General features: G+C 34.6%; 1 protein-coding gene and 3 pseudogenes across 1 annotated transcript in view; all 4 read left to right on the top strand.

The window, feature by feature from the left end:
* Positions 1 to 5,030, top strand: part of LOC126409653 (protein TIC 214-like) — a 6,732-nt pseudogene extending 1,702 nt beyond the window's left edge.
* A 17-nt stretch (positions 5,031 to 5,047) lies between these two features.
* Positions 5,048 to 9,891, top strand: LOC126409655 (NAD(P)H-quinone oxidoreductase subunit H, chloroplastic-like; annotated as a pseudogene).
* An 11-nt stretch (positions 9,892 to 9,902) lies between these two features.
* LOC126409654 (NAD(P)H-quinone oxidoreductase chain 4, chloroplastic-like) lies at positions 9,903 to 12,845 on the top strand (annotated as a pseudogene).
* A 2,855-nt stretch (positions 12,846 to 15,700) lies between these two features.
* LOC126409656 (NAD(P)H-quinone oxidoreductase subunit 5, chloroplastic-like) overlaps positions 15,701 to 17,500 on the top strand; it is a 1,936-nt gene continuing 136 nt past the window's right edge. The window contains exon 1 of the mRNA XM_050075537.1: positions 15,701 to 17,500. This exon is cut by the window's right edge and continues 136 nt beyond it. Coding sequence (XP_049931494.1) covers positions 15,795 to 17,500 — 1,706 coding nt within the window. The 5' untranslated portion in view covers positions 15,701 to 15,794.

Consider the following 17,500-nt stretch of genomic DNA (forward strand, 5'->3'; position numbering starts at 1 on the left):
AATCATTATCTACAGGCATTGAGGATTCATCAGTCTCAATTGGTGAATTTACAGAAGAAGCTGAAGAAGCTGAGAAATCAAGAACTCGTTTCAAACAATTTGCTTTTGGGGAGAAGAAAAAGTATTCGATATGGTTAGAGCTGATCCGAATGATCAAAAAATGAGTAATCTTCAAATTGAAGAAATTAAGAAAAAGGTTCCTCGATGGTTATACAAACTGACTTCTGATTTGGATTTTGAAGAAGAGGAGGAGGAGGAGGAGGAAGAAGATGATCAGGAAGAATCCACAGAGGATCACGGGATTCGTTCAAGAAAAGCCAAACGTGTAGTAATTTATACTGACACTGATACCGATGAGGATACTAATATCATTAATACCAATGATAATATCATCAATACTACCACTGATAATATCATTAATACCAATGATAATATCAATAATACTACTGATAATATCAGTAATACCACCGATAGTAATCAAGAAAAAAATAGTGATGATCAAGTCGAAAAAGGTGATCAAAGAGGAAAAGGAAATGGTGATCAAGCCAAAAAGAAAAAGGGTGATCAAGCCAAAAATGGTGATCAAAGAGGAAAAGGAAATGGTGATCAAGCAGAAGAACATGAAATGGCCTTGATACGTTACTCGCAACAATCAGATTTTCGTCGTGATATAATCAAAGGGTCGATGCGGGCTCAAAGACGTAAAACAGTCACTTGGGAAATGTTTCAAACAGATGTACACTCCCCCTTTTTTTTGACAGAATAGACAAAACACCTTTGTTTTCTTTTGATATCTCAAGGATGATGAACCTCATTTTTAGGAATTGGATGGAGGAAAAAAGCCCAAAAATACAAACATCTGATTATGTGGGTGAAGGGGCAAAAGAGAAAGAGAAAATGGAGAAAGAACACGAAGAGGAGTATAAAAGAAAAGAGGATAAAAGACAGGAGGAGGAACGGATAGCAATAGCAGAAACTTGGGATAATATTATATTTGCTCAAGCAATAAGGAGTTCCATATTAGTAACCCACTCGATTCTTCGAAAATACATCATATTACCTTCATTGATAATAGTTAAAAATATTGGTCGTATGTTATTATTTCAATTCCCTGAGTGGTATGAAGATTTGACCGAATGGAGTAGGGAAATGCATGTCAAATGCACATATAATGGTGTTCAATTATCGGAAACAGAATTTCCAAAAGATTGGTTAACAGACGGTATTCAGATAAAAATCCTATTTCCTTTCTCTCTGAAACCTTGGCATAGAAAAAAGCTACGATCCCATCATAAGGATCTAAGAAAAAAACAAAAAAATTTCTGTTTTTTAACGATCTGGGGGATGGAAACAGAAGTCCCCTTTGGCTCTCCCCGAAAAAAACCTTTCTTTTTGAACCCATTAATAAAACACTCGAAAAAAAAATTAGAAAAGTCAAAAAGACAGGTTTTTTCTTTCTAAGAATTATAAAAGACAACATAAAAGGTTTTCTAAAGATTCTCAACGAAAAAATAAGATGGATTATCAAAATAGTTCTATTTATAAAAAGAAAAGTGAAGAAACTCTTTTTCTTAGTGACGCGAGTCTATGACCCAAGTCAAAATGAAGAACCAAGTCAAAATGAGAAAGATTCCAAAAAAATCATCCATGAATCACCCATTATAATTGTATCCGGAGATTGGACAAATGATTCACTGATAGAAAGAAAAATTAATGATCTGGCTGATAAGACAACCAAAATCTGGGATCAAGTAGAAAAGATTAGAAAAGACAAGAAAAAAAAACCTCTAACTCCAGATATTGAGGATATAGATATTAGTACTAACAAGGGAAATTTTAGTAATAAAAGAACCGAATCACGGAAACATATTTTTCAAATATCTAAAAAAAGAAGAAGTGCCCCATTAATCTCTAAATGGAACTCTTTTATGAAATCTTTCATTGAAAGAATATACATGGGTATCCTTCTATGTATCACTAACATTTACAGGATCAATGCACAATTTTTTCTTGACTCAACAAAAAATACTTTAAATGGATACACTTACAATGACGAAATAAAGGAAAAGGATACTAATGAAACGAATCCAAATATAATTCCCTTCATTTCGACTGTAAAATCTCTTTCTACTTATACTACTAATATAAGTAGTGATAGTAATTCACCGATTTACTGCGACTTATCTTCTTTGTCTCAAGCCTATGTGTTTTACAAATTATTGCAAACCCAAGTTAGTAACAAATATAAGTCAGAATCCATATTTCATTACTACAGAACATATCCTTTTATTAAGGATAGAATAAAAGACTATTTCCATGACTATTTCCATACACGAGGAATATTTGATTCAGAATCAAAACACAAGAAACTGCGGAATTCTGGAATGAGTGAATGGAAAAACTGGTTAAAGAGCCATTATCAATACAATTTCTCCCATGACAAATGGTCTAGATTAGCACCTCTAAAATGGAGAAAGAAAGTCAATCAGCATTTTACGATTAAAAATAACGACTCACCAAAATTGGGTTCATATGAAGAAAAAGACCAATTAATTCATTCCGGTAAAAAGGATTATTATAAATATAAATTGGACTTATTGAAGAGTCCGAGTTGCGAAAAAAAAATTAAAAAACACTACAGATATGATCTTTTATCATATAAATATCTTAATTATGAAGATGTGAAAGACTCCAATATTTATGGATCACCATTACAAGTAAACAGGCACGGAGAGATTTCTAATTACAATACACATAAATACAAATCGTTTTATGCTACAACTATAAATGATAGCCTAGAAGATAAATATACAATTGATAGGGATCCAAATCTAGATAGAAAATATTTGGAATTGAGAATCACCAATTTTTACCCTAGAAACAATATTGAAACTAGGACTAGTACGGGTATCAGAACTTTCATTAATAAAAAAAAGAAAACTACTAAGACTGGGACCAATAAGAAAGATATTCTTTATCTTTATATCAGAATTCATCAAGAAATCCAAACAAAGCAAAAAGAGTTATTTTTTGATTGGATGGGAATGAATGAACAAATGTTAGATCATACTATATCGAATCTGCGCCCTTGGTTCTTACCAGAATTTGTGCCGCTTTACGATCGATATAAGACTAATCCGTGGATCATACCAATCAAATTGCTTCTATTTGATTTTCATGGAAACAAAACAAGCGATCTTTATATAGATCCAAAGGTGGAATCTAATCAAAAAGAAAGATTTAATCCAAAACCAAAAGTAGAATCTAATCAAAAGGGATATCTTGAATTAGAGAATGGGAACCGGGACGAGAAAGAACGACAGCACCAAGGAAATCTTATATCTGATATAAGAAACCAAAAAAAAGATGTTGGAGCAAATTCCGCGGGTTCAGATATTAAGAAACGCAGAAAGAAAAAGAAATTCAAGAGCAAGAAGGAAGCGGAACTAGACTTATTTTTGAAAAAATATTTTCTTTTTCAACTCCGATGGGGTGATTCTTTCAATCAAAGAATGACCAATAATATCAAGGTATATTGTCTACTGCTTAGACTTATGAATCCGAATGAAATTGCTATATCCTCTATTCAAAGAGGAGAAATGGGTCTAGATGTAATGCTGATTAATAAGGATTTGTCTCTTCCAGAATTGATAAAAAGGGGAATATTTATTGTTGAACCGGTTCGTTTGTCTATCAAATGGGATGGAATTTCGATTATGTATCAAACCATAGCTATTTCATTGACCCATAAGGTTCAGTACCAAACTAATCGAGGATACCAGGTAAAAAAACATATTGATAAGAATGACTTGAATGGCTCGATTGCACGACACGGAGGAGTGCGTGTGAATGGGGACAATAATAATTATGATTTGCTTGTTCCTGAACATATTTTATCTCCTAGCCATCGTAGAGAATTGAGAATTATAAGCCGTTTCAATTACCGAAATAGGAACCTTGTGAATAAGAATCCAGTATTTTGCAATAGAGCTAAGACTAATGCGCAGGGGTTTGAGAAATTTGTAAATAGGGATAAGCATTTTGATACAGATACAAATAACTCTCTAAAATGGAAAGTGTTTCTTTGGCCCACTCATCGATTAGAAGATTTAGCCTGTATGAATCGTTATTGGTTTGATACCAATAATGGGAGTCGTTTCAGTATGTCAAGGATCCATATGTATAAGCAATTTGGAATTCGCTGATGTTACAATCAATTTCCCTCTTTATCACGCGCCTGGTATATGAGAACATGCAAATAAATACATACCTTATGTTAGACTCTGATACACAAGATTCAGTCAGTTAGACTCTGATACACAAGATTCAGTCAGTTAGACTCTGATACACAAGATTCAGTCACATATCAATTGGACCTAGGAATGAATCGACAGAATCTTTTTAGGTCCCTTTCCCTTTCATTCTGTTTCGTGAGCCCAGGAATATACCATCCCTTTGTATCTGAATAAATTTATTGTTATTATTTATTCATATTCATTTTGATTTGTTTGATAGAAAAAAGAGTAATATATGAATCAATCCAGATTATTGTGTACACCAGAACAAAATAAATGGTATTATTATTCTTGATTGGGAAGATTTATATCCGTGGGAACAAAAAGAAAAAAGAGAAGAATTTATTTGTATGGTAAAGAATTCGCCCATATCCGTTATTCCACAAGAAGAAAAAAGGGGTTCTGTTGAATTCCAAGTATTTAATTTTACCAATAAGATAGAGAGACTTACTTCACATTTGAAACTGCACAGAAGAGACTATTTATCTCAGAGGGGTCTGCGGAAAATTCTGGGGAAACGCCAACGACTGCTGGTTTATTTATCAAAGAAAAATCGAGTGCGTTATAGGGAATTAATTGGTCAATTGGGTATTCGAGAACCAAAAACTGGTTAGTTTGGAAATTCGTTTGAGTTATTCGGTTCATTAGATCTTGAATTTGGATGAACCTCGTTTCATTTTCAGGAATTCATGGAATAATGAATTGGGATCGGAGAAATGGAATAATGAATTGGAATCGGAGAATAAAAACATATGACTGTACCAGACGCAAGAAAAGACCTCCTCGTGGTCAATATGGGTCCTCACCACCCGTCAATGCATGGTGTTCTTCGACTCATTGTTACTCTAGATGGCGAAGATGTTATCGACTGTGAACCCATATTGGGTTATTTACACAGAGGAATGGAAAAAATTGCGGAAAACCGAACAATTATACAATATCTACCTTATGTAACACGTTGGGATTATTTAGCTACTATGTTCACGGAGGCAATAACCGTTAATGCACCTGAGGAATTGGGAAATATTCAAGTACCTAAAAGAGCCAGCTATATTAGGGTAATTATGCTGGAGTTGAGTCGTATAGCTTCGCATTTGTTATGGCTTGGACCTTTTATGGCCGATATCGGTGCGCAGACTCCTTTCTTCTATATTTTCAGAGAGAGGGAATTGTTATATGATCTATTCGAAGCTGCCACAGGTATGCGAATGATGCATAATTATTTCCGTATCGGGGGGTAGCTGCTGATTTACCTCATGGCTGGATAGATAAATGTTTAGATTTCTGCGATTATTTTTTAACGGGAGTTGTTGAATATCAAAAGCTTATTACGCGCAATCCCATCTTTTTGGAACGAGTTGAAGGGGTAGGTTTTATTGGGGGAGAGGAAGCCATAAATTGGGGTTTATCAGGACCAATGCTACGAGCTTCCGGAATCCAATGGGACCTTCGTAAAGTCGATCGGTATGAGTGTTATGATGAATTCGATTGGGAAGTCCAATGGCAAAAAGAAGGAGACTCATTAGCTCGTTATTTAGTAAGAATTGGCGAAATGACGGAATCCATCAAAATTATTCAACAGGCTCTGGAAGGAATTCCGGGGGACCTTATGAAAATTTAGAATTCCGACGCTTTGCTGGAACAAAAGATTCAGAATTGAACGACTTTGAATATCGATTCATTAGTAAAAAGCCTTCTCCCAGTTTTGAATTGTCAAAACAAGAACTTTATGTGAGAGTAGAAGCCCCAAAGGGAGAATTAGGTATTTTTCTGATAGGAGATAATAGTGTTTTTCCTTGGAGATGGAAAATACGTCCACCCGGTTTCATCAATTTGCAAATTCTTCCTCAGCTAGTTAAAAGAATGAAATTGGCTGATATTATGACAATACTAGGTAGTATAGATATCATTATGGGAGAAGTTGATCGTTGAAATGATAATTGAAGAAGCACAAGCTATCAATTCTTTTTTCAGATCGGAATCCTCAAAAGAGGCCTATGGGCTCATATGGTTACTTGTACCTATTGTTACTCTTGTATTGGGAATCACAATAGGGGTATTAGTAATTGTGTGGCTAGAAAGAAAAATATCTGCAGGGATACAACGACGAATTGGTCCTGAGTATGCCGGCCCCCTGGGCATTCTTCAAGCTCTAGCGGATGGGGTCAAACTACTTTTCAAAGAAGATCTTCTTCCATCTAGAGGAGATATTCGTTTATTTAGTGTCGGCCCATCCGTAGCGGTCGTATCAATTCTACTGAGTTATTCAGTAATTCCCTTTGGCCATCACCTTGTACTAACCGATCTCAGTATAGGTGTTTCTCTATGGATCGCTATTTCAAGTATTGCCCCTATCGGACTTCTTATGTCCGGATATGGATCAAATAATAAATATTCCTTTTCAGGTGGTTTACGAGCTGCTGCTCAATCTATAAGTTATGAAATACCGTTAACTCCATGTGTGTTATCAATATCTCTACGTGTGATTCGTTGGAATACGCACTCCTACCTCTTTCTTTGCTTTTTCTAGGAAAGAAGTTGGTTGATTGAATATATAGATAGAACTCTTTTTTATTCATCACTGGGATCTATGAACTAAACCAGATAGTTATATGAGTGAAACAAAACTGCTTATGAATTCGCAGTAAGAAGATCGAGTCTCATTACCTACGTACGAGAGTAAAGTGGAGCTAAACATAAGCAGCGGAAGCTGTTTACCCCAAGTATCGATTAGCCATCAGGACTTGAAGCGGGCGCAAAAGATCAACTGTATGGAATTTTTACTCTTGTATTTATTACCATACCGAGGATCCACCAAAACTGAGTGGACGGTTAGGAACACCAAGGTACACAAAAGATTAGTAATGGAGATAATGTAACGTATCCAAACGGATATTTTGACATTACATAAAAGGAGTCATAATGAGGGCTTGAAGTTGGTAGAAATGATCAAAAAGTACTTCCCCGTGATCCCGATCCAGAGTATAGCTCCTATCCACTGATTTAAAAATAACTATCAGGAACGAAGTAATCCTTTATTTATATAGTATAGTCCTTCTGAGAAAGAAGAGAAGAACAGGAAGGAAAAATGGATTGACTATTTATTGTATCTTATGGAAAGATCGAGTTAAGTTATTACTGAACAAGAAACTCAGCAAAAAGAATAAAGGATGAGATGGATTCAGAAGTGTACTTTTTATTTGTTATTATCTTATCGCGGACAGAATCCCACTGGTCTAGTTCACTTATGAGCATTTTGATTCATCTTTCTTTTTTCCTATGGTATGCCGATGTAATACCGAAGCATACCTTAGATTTATTCGTGACCATTGAGGAGCCGTATGAAGCTGAGGTCTCATGTACGGTTCTGGAATAGAGATGGGAACAGTGATGTTATCATCGACTATGATTATCTAACAGTTCAAGTACGGTTGATATAGTTGAGGCGCAGTCAAAATATGGTTTTTGGGGGTGGAATCTTTGGCGTCAACCTATAGGGTTCATAGTTTTTATAATTTCTTCACTAGCAGAATGCGAGAGATTGCCCTTTGATTTACCGGAAGCCGAGGAGGAATTAGTAGCAGGTTATCAAACTGAATATTCAGGTATCAAATTTGGTTTATTTTATGTTGCTTCTTACCTCAATTTACTAGTTTCTTCATTATTCGTAACAGTTCTGTACTTGGGAGGGTGGAATCTTCCTATTCCATATATACCAATTACTGAACTTTTCGAAATAAATAAAACTAGTGAAGTCTTTGGAACAACAATTAGTCTCCTCATTACATTAGCTAAAGCTTATTTGTTCCTGTTCATTCCTATCTCAACAAGATGGACTTTACCTAGGCTGAGAATGGATCAACTATTAAATCTTGGGTGGAAATCTCTTTTACCTATTGCTCTCGGTAATCTATTATTGACAACTTCTTCCCAACTTGTTTCGCTATAACAGAATAGGATATTCCAGATTCTTATCCTCTCTCAAGCAAGAGAAAGAAACATCAAATTATTCATGGATATTCACGATATATGTTTCCTATGGTGACTGGGTTCATGAATTATGGTCAACAGACAGTACGAGCTGCAAGATACATTGGTCAAAGTTTCATGATTACCTTATCTCACGCAAATCGTTTACCTGTAACTATTCAATATCCTTATGAAAAATCGATCACATCAGAGCGTTTCCGTGGGCGAATCCACTTTGAATTTGATAAATGCATTGCTTGTGAAGTATGTGTTCGCGTATGTCCGATAGATCTACCTGTTGTTGATTGGCGATTAGAAACAGATATTAGAAAGAAACGATTGCTTAATTATAGTATTGATTTCGGAATCTGTATATTTTGTGGTAATTGCGTGGAGTATTGCCCCACAAACTGTTTATCAATGACTGAAGAATATGAACTTTCCACCTACGATCGTCACGAATTAAATTATAATCAAATTGCTTTGGGTCGGTTACCAATGTCTGTAATTGGAGATTACACAGTTCGAACAATTATGAACTCAACTCCAATAAAAATATCTATGGAGAAACCCCTTGATTCAAGAACGATTACCAATTAAATTAAAAATAAGACTAAGTTTTGATCAAAAGTAGGTAAGTTTCTTTCATGTCAGACAAAGAATAACTAGATTTGTGAGGATTATAACTACTTTTTGAATATATAAATATATATAGCCATTATAGCCATAGCCCTTATTTGTTTAATTAAAAATATGAAATTACGAACTCTGTTTCGACTAAAGACAAAAGCAAGATTGGCCCGTTCAATTGATTAACTCAATCTACATAAACCCACACCACGCTGGGGTAAGAACTATTAGATATAAAAAAGGGTAACCCACTTTTTCCCGACCAGTAAGATCATGAGATATTTTGACTTATTTATCGCTTATTTAACACATAATGGATTTACCTGCGCCAATACATGATATTCTTTTAGTATCTCTGGGATCAGGTCTTATAGTAGGAGGTCTAGGAGTGGTATTACTTACCAATCCAATTTATTCTGCCTTTTCCTTGGGATTGGTTCTTGTTTGTATATCTTTATTTTATATTCCATCGAACTCTTATTTTGTAGCTGCTGCGCAGCTACTTATTTACGTGGGAGCCATAAATGTCTTAATCTTATTTGCTGTGATGTTTATGAATGGTTCAGAATATTACAATTCTTTTCATTTTTGGACTGTCGGAGATGGATTCACTTCGCTAGTTTGTACAAGTATTTTTTTTTCACTAATTGCTACTATCCCAAACACGTCATGGTACGGGATTATTTGGACTACAAGATCAAACCAGATCATAGAACAGGACCTGACAAGTAATGTTCAACAGATTGGGATTCATTTATCAACAGATTTTTATCTTCCATTTGAACTGATTTCTATAATCCTTTTAGTTTCCTTAGTGGGCGCAATTGCTATGGCTCGCCGGGAATAGATACTTAGAATTGGAAATAACAAACCAACCAAATAAAATAAAGCAACCTCCGTGTAATTGTTATCGCATCTATCTGTCCACCCTAAATTGGAATATTGTTCATGAGACATATTTCAAAGTTTTTGTTAGTTCGACGACCCATTTCAGTGTCTTTTTGGTACTGTATTTCTTATATATATTATATGGATTGATAATTGAATTAGATTCAGTAGAATCTTCTCATTTAATTAATCGAATCAGTTGAATTGTTGTTTATATTGAAATGAATCGAGATTGACGAGGAGTTGGTCAATGATGCTCGAGCATGTACTTGTTTTGAGTGCCTATTTATTTTCTATTGGTATCTATGGATTGATCACAAGTCGAAACATGGTTAGAGCACTTATGTGTCTTGAACTTATACTGAATGCTGTTAATATGAATCTCATAACATTTTCTGATTTATTTGATAGTCGCCAATTAAAGGGAGACGTTTTCTCGATCTTTGTTATCGCTATTGCAGCCGCCGAAGCAGCTATTGGACCAGCTATTGTTTCTTCGATCTATCGTAACAGAAAATCAACTCGTATCAATCAATCAAATTTATTGAATAAATAAAAATAGTCGGTAGTCGGAACCTTTACTCAAATAAAATATATAAAGACATATACGTTATGTCACTCTGTAGAAGTAAATAGACACTCGACTCACGTTATGGATCAATGGATCATAAGCATGGATTAGGAATAAGAGTACAATAAATTTTATACGTTTTCTTTCTTTATTATATATAACTATAATTCATTTATAGATTAGCAAAACGTGTATTGACTGATATGACCATGTTTGATGAAAGATAAGAGATCAAAGTATCTTGGGCCTATCTCATGAACAGATCAGAAATAGATTTCTAACAAAACTTTATGGTCTAATCACCGATTCGTCTGGTGCCAAAATATTTAATCATTTACTAAAGCTACCAGACCGAAAATTTATGACGTTCCAAAAAAAATTAATAGATCTAATGTCACACTCAGTAAAGATTTATGATACATGTATAGGGTGTACCCAATGCGTACGAGCGTGTCCTACAGATGTCCTGGAAATGATACCCTGGGACGGATGTAAAGCTAAGCAAATTGCTTCCGCACCAAGAACGGAGGACTGTGTAGGTTGTAAGAGATGTGAATCTGCTTGTCCAACGGATTTCTTAAGTATACGGGTTTATTTATGGCATGAGACAACCCGTAGCATGGGTCTAGCTTATTAATACGTTACAAAAAACTCCCCTTGAATCCATTTGATTCCTCTTTACCGACAAAAACCCGTACTCGATAAATAAAAAAATCCGAGCGCGGGTTTTTCTGGTCAAATCAAAGTGTATTTTGTCTTTACTATGAGTGATTTTTATTGGTTAACAATCATTGTTGTTTTGCCCATATCCGCGGGTTCCTTAATTGCTCTTTTCCCTCATAGAGGAAATAAGGTAGTTCGATGGTATACTATCTGTATCTGCTTATTTGAACTCCTTCTAACGACCTACGTATTCTGTTATCATTTTAAATTGGACGATCCATTAATCCAATTGGAAGAAGACTTTAACTGGATAAATATTTTTGATTTTCACTGGAGACTCGGAATCGACGGACTTTCTATAGGACCCATTTTATTGACAGGATTTATCACTACTTTAGCTACTTCAGCGGCTTGGCCAGTTACCCGAAATTCGCGATTGTTCCATTTCCTGATGTTAGCAATGTACAGTGGTCAAATAGGATCATTTTCTTCTCGAGACCTCTTACTTTTTTTCATCATGTGGGAATTAGAATTAATTCCTGTTTACCTACTTTTATCCATGTGGGGAGGAAAGAAACGTCTGTACTCAGCTACAAAGTTCATTTTGTACACTGCAGGAGGTTCCATTTTTCTCTTAATGGGAGTTCTAGGTATGGGTTTATATGGTTCCAATGAACCAACATTAAATTTTGAAACATTAGCTAATCAATCGTATCCCGTGGCATTGGAAATAATATTTTATTTGGGTTTCCTTATTGCTTATGCTGTCAAATCACCGATCATACCTTTACATACATGGTTGCCAGATACCCATGGAGAGGCGCATTACAGTACATGTATGCTTCTAGCTGGAATCTTATTAAAAATGGGAGCATACGGGTTGGTTCGGGTCAATATGGAATTATTACCCCACGCCCATTCCATATTTTCTCCTTGGTTGATGATAGTAGGGACTATTCAAATAATCTATGCAGCTTTAACTTCTCTTGGTCAACGCAATTTAAAAAAGAGAATAGCCTATTCTTCCGTATCTCATATGGGTTTCATAATAATAGGAATTAGTTCTATAACCGATGCGGGACTCAATGGAGCTATTTTACAAATCATCTCTCATGGATTTATTGGTGCTGCACTTTTTTTCCTGGCAGGAACAAGTTATGATAGAATACGTCTTCGTTATCTTAACGAAATGGGGGAATAGCTATACTAATGCCAAGAATCTTTACGATGTTCAGTAGCTTCTCAATGGCTTCTCTCGCATTACCAGGAATGAGTGGTTTTGTTGCAGAATTTGTGATATTTTTGGGAATAATTACTAGCCCAAAATACCTTGTAATGTCAAAAATACTAATTACTTTTGTAATGGCAATTGGAATGATATTAACTCCTATTTATTCATTATCTATGTCACGCCAGATGTTCTATGGATACAGGTTATTCAATGTTCCCAAGTCTCACTTTGTGGATTCTGGACCACGAGAAATCTTTATTTTGATGTGTATCCTTTTACCTATAATAGGTATTGGTATTTATCCAGATTTCGTTCTTTCACTATCAGTTGACAAGGTAGAAACTATTCTATCTAATTACTTTCATGGGTAGCTTTCATGGATGGATTTTTTTATGGTTATGGGCAGCACAGAAGATCCAATCCAATAATCCTGCACTGCTGTTTACAAACAAATCAATCGTTGGCTAGACCAATCAAAAGGAAAAGAAGATTTTTCCTTCTATCAAGTCAAAAATGCAATTAAATGAAGGAAATTGTAATCAGAAATATCTGTAGTTTTTATTATTTAACTACAGATATTTCTGATTACATATATATCTTTCACCTTATACATATAATGTATAAATGAGATAATAATATTATGGTTAATAATATTATGGTATATGAGAGGGGTATATGAGAATGAAAGGGTATGTGTACAATCTTTCTATGTATTCTGCAGTTTTTTTCTTCAATTAGATGTTTAATGTGAATGAACCATAACTATGTAGCCCTCTTCCTAATAGATTGACCCCAAAATAGCAGATCCAAATTATAAGAAATCCCATAGAAGCCACAATTGCTGAATTTGCACCTTGCAAACTTTTATTTGTTCTAGTATGTAAATAAATCGCGAATACGGTCCAAGTAATAAATGCCCAGGTTTCTTTGGGGTCCCAATTCCAATAAGATCCCCATGCCTCATTAGCCCATACTGCTCCTGAAAGAATACCTATAGTTAAAAGGGTAAAACCCAAGCCAATGACACGATAACTCCAAGAATCCAATCGCTGAGTCAATTGATACCTGTGATAATTTCTAAACGAAAAATTCACGTATTGGGTCTCATCAAAAGAAAATGAACTAATTAATAAATGATTGGTTTTACCGAAAATATCTATCTTTCTTCTAAACGTAATGACCAGGAGAGTTATGGATAATAATGATCCACATAAAAGAGCTGCATAGCTCAACAACATCATACTTACGTGCATCATTAACCAACGGGATTGGAGAGCAGGCACTAATATTGCGGATTGATGCATTTTAGTTAAAAGACCCGAAGTGGCAAAGCCTTGGGTTAAAATAGCGCTTGGGGCGGTTATTTTACTGAAAAAATTCTTATAGTTTCTAAAATATGGAACTATATGAATAAGGGAGAAACTCCATGAAAGGAACATTAATGATTCATATAGATCACTTAATGGTACATGTCCCGAATAAATCCAACGAGTAACTAATAATCCTGTTATACAGAAAAAAGTAGCTATCATGCCTTTTTCTGACGAATCACATAGTCCTACAATTTCATAGACCAAGGTCATCAGATGAGTAGGAATCACAATTGAAATGATCGAAAAAGATATGTGAGTTAATATATGTTCTAAAGTTGCAAATATCATAAACAATCATTTTTTGTTTTTATAGTTATAAAAAAAGGGAACCCTTCCTTAATTACCGAATGTAAATATGGTATCGAATTAAAGGATCCGTTGTGTCCTTTTTTGTTTTAGAGAATGCCGCCACTCGGACTCGAACCGAGATGCTCTAGCACTGCTTCCTAAGAACAGCGTGTCTACCGATTTCACCATGGCGGCTTGTTCGAAGTAATACTAACTCATGCATATTCAATCGTCGATATTGAGAGGTTCAATGCAATTGCAATAGATGATTATTGAATCAATCGAAGAATAGCCATTCAAGTCAATATTTGAAGGTTCCATAATTGTTACTAGCTTACCTTAAAGCTTAGTAATAGTGAATCGATGGGGAAAATAGTGAATCGATGGGGAAAATGGCAATCCCCATCTCGCAAATCATATAAAAATGCACTCTATTCACTATATTGAACCTTGTATCTTGCGTCTAATAACGCCCTTTAAAACACAAATAGTGCCATTTTGAGGGCCCAATATATGATACAGAATCATTAATTTATCCAATCATTGATTGATGTTGATTTAGATCATTTGAAGGGTTTCTTATCACATTATTATTTATTCTTTGCTTTTTTTATTTCATTTTTTTTGTCGTACAAAAAAACCTTTTGAATAACCGGTAGAAATGGATTTAGCTAAAGAAAAAGCTTTTACCGCTGCCCAATATCCCTTTCTCTTCCAAAAATTTCTACGAATATGCTTTTTTGATATAGAAGTACGTTTTTTTGGAACCGCCATGCAAAAATGAACTTTTCTAAGTTGAATGTGAAAGACATGTATTGTTCAAAATAGATCATTAATTCTTTCTATTCATATATCTATTATTTAGTTTATAGATTTTCTTCATAACATACAAATATGCGCATATAGCATATAATAGGGACTAAACTAAATTATTGCTAGGGACTCAAACTCAAGTTGGAGAATAAAAAGAAAGGAGATTCGATTCGCTAGGTATAACTCTCATAGAAAAAAATAGTTATCTTTTTTCTCTTTTTGAAGTATTCATTATCATTATTATTGCATACAATGAAAATCTCAGAAGAAAGAAAATTGTACTAATTGTTTCATATCTCCATTCATTAGGATCGATGGTATCAACTACCGATGAAATCGACCCCCGCAGATAAATAATATAAAAAGAAAAATAAATAAAATAAAAGGTTACAATTCCTATCTCAGTCTATTTCAAATAGACCATATATATAACCTACATATACCTACCGTCGTAATACATTTAATAACAATAACCAGAAATTAATTACCTACATGAGATAAAACAATAAGATTTTCTCTACCAATTGATCCCATTAAAGCATAGCGCCCCCACGATTCGAATAATACTTTTGTTCAATGATCCATTACTTGAACATTACTTGAACTTGATTAAGGCAATTTAAGTAACCTCTTACTTCACCTTCTTACTTCACCCATATGGGAGGTTACAAGTATCATAGAATTTCCCACAAGTTCTGGTGGAAGCCAATCAATCAGTTTCAAATTAAATTTAAATTAGTTAATGATTTTGGATAAAAGATCTTGTTGGGTTGAGTTATTTGCGGATCTCATGATCCATATCAAAAGCTAATAATTACTTCACCCCTAGTATTAAGCAATAATTTGCTTAATTATATCATTTGACCAATTCAATTGTAACTCCTTGGGTCAAATTTTAAATAGTCGAGGAAGAGCGAGATTAATAAAAAAGAATATTCTTTTCGTATCCTTATTTTGGTTTGTGTTAAAAAAAAAATAAATAAGAACTGGTGATGAATGTGAATTGGGAACAATAATTAATATAATTAATTAGAAGAAAATAGAGGAAAAAGGTTTGATTTAATTTTATTATTATGGTTATGGAACGCACATATCAATATGCATGGATTATACCTTTCGTTCCGCTTCTAGTTACTATGTTAATAGGATTGGAACTCCTGCTTAATCCGACAGCAACAAAAAATATTCGTCGTATATGGGCTTTTCCCGCTGTTTTATTGTTAAGTATAGTTATGGTCTTTTCCACTAAGCTGGCGATCCAGCAAATCAATGGTAGCTCAATTTATGAATATCTATGGTCTTGGAGCATCACTAGTGATTTTTCCTTAGAATTCGGCTACTTGATTGATCCACTTACTTCTATTATGTCGATATTAATCACTACTGTTGGAATCCTGGTTCTTATCTATAGTGATAATTATATGTCTCATGACCGAGGATATTTGAGATTTTTTGCTTATATGAGTTTTTTCAATACAGCGATGCTGGGATTAGTTACTAGTCCCAATTTGATACAAATCCATATTTTTTGGGAACTAGTGGGAATGTGTTCCTATCTGTTAATAGGTTTTTGGTTTACCCGACCAATTGCAGCAAATGCCTGTCAAAAAGCGTTTGTGACCAATCGTGTGGGGGATTTTGGTTTATTATTAGGAATCCTAGGTTTTTATTTAATAACAGGTAGTTTCGAATTTCAGGATTTATTCGAAATATTCAATGATTCGATCATTAATAACAATGAGATGAATTCCTCATTTGCTACGCTTTGTGCCTTCTTATTATTCCTCGGTGCAGTTGCTAAATCTGCGCAATTCCCACTTCATGTATGGTTACCTGATGCTATGGAGGGACCCACTCCTATTTCGGCTCTGATACATGCGGCTACTATGGTAGCCGCAGGAATTTTTCTTGTAGCTCGGCTTCTTCCTCTTTTCATAGCCATACCTTACATAATGAATATCATATCTTTGATAGGTGTAATAACGGTACTATTAGGAGCTACCTTAGCTCTTGCTCAAAGAGATATTAAGAGAAGTTTAGCTTATTCCACGATGTCTCAATTGGGATACATTATGTTAGCTTTGGGTATAGGTTCTTATCGAGCCGCTTTATTCCATTTGATCACTCATGCTTATTCTAAAGCATTATTGTTTTTAGGGTCTGGATCAATCATTCATTCCATGGAACCCATTATTGGGTATTCTCCGACTAAGAGTCAGAACATGGTTCTTATGGGCGGTTTAACTAAATATATGCCAATTACAAAAACAACTTTTTTTTTAGGTACACTTTCTCTTTGTGGTATTCCACCCCTCGCTTGTTTTTGGTCCAAAGACGAAATTCTTAATGATAGTTGGTTGTATTCACCGATTTTTGCGATAATAGCTTTCTACACAGCAGGATTAACTGCATTTTATATGTTTCGTATGTATTTACTTACTTTCGAAGGGCATTTACGTAGTCATTTTCAAAATTACAGCGGACACACAAATAGTTCCTTCTATTCAATATCCATATGGGGGCAAGAAGGTTCCAAACCTGTTAGCAGCAATTTGCTTTTAACAACAAGGAATAATAATGACAAGTCCTCCTTTTCCAATTGCTCGTTTTCTAATACATATAAAATTGCCGGTTATGTAAGAACCATGCGATCATCTTTTAGTACTCATTTTTTCAAAAAAGACTCTCATACTTTACTATATCCGCATGAATCGGACAATACCATGTTATTTCCCCTGCTTATATTGGCCATATTTACTTTGTTCGTTGGATGCATAGG

This window comes from Nymphaea colorata, unplaced genomic scaffold (genome assembly GCF_008831285.2).
Source record: "Nymphaea colorata isolate Beijing-Zhang1983 unplaced genomic scaffold, ASM883128v2 scaffold0698, whole genome shotgun sequence".
NCBI classification, from domain to species: Eukaryota; Viridiplantae; Streptophyta; class Magnoliopsida; order Nymphaeales; family Nymphaeaceae; genus Nymphaea; species Nymphaea colorata.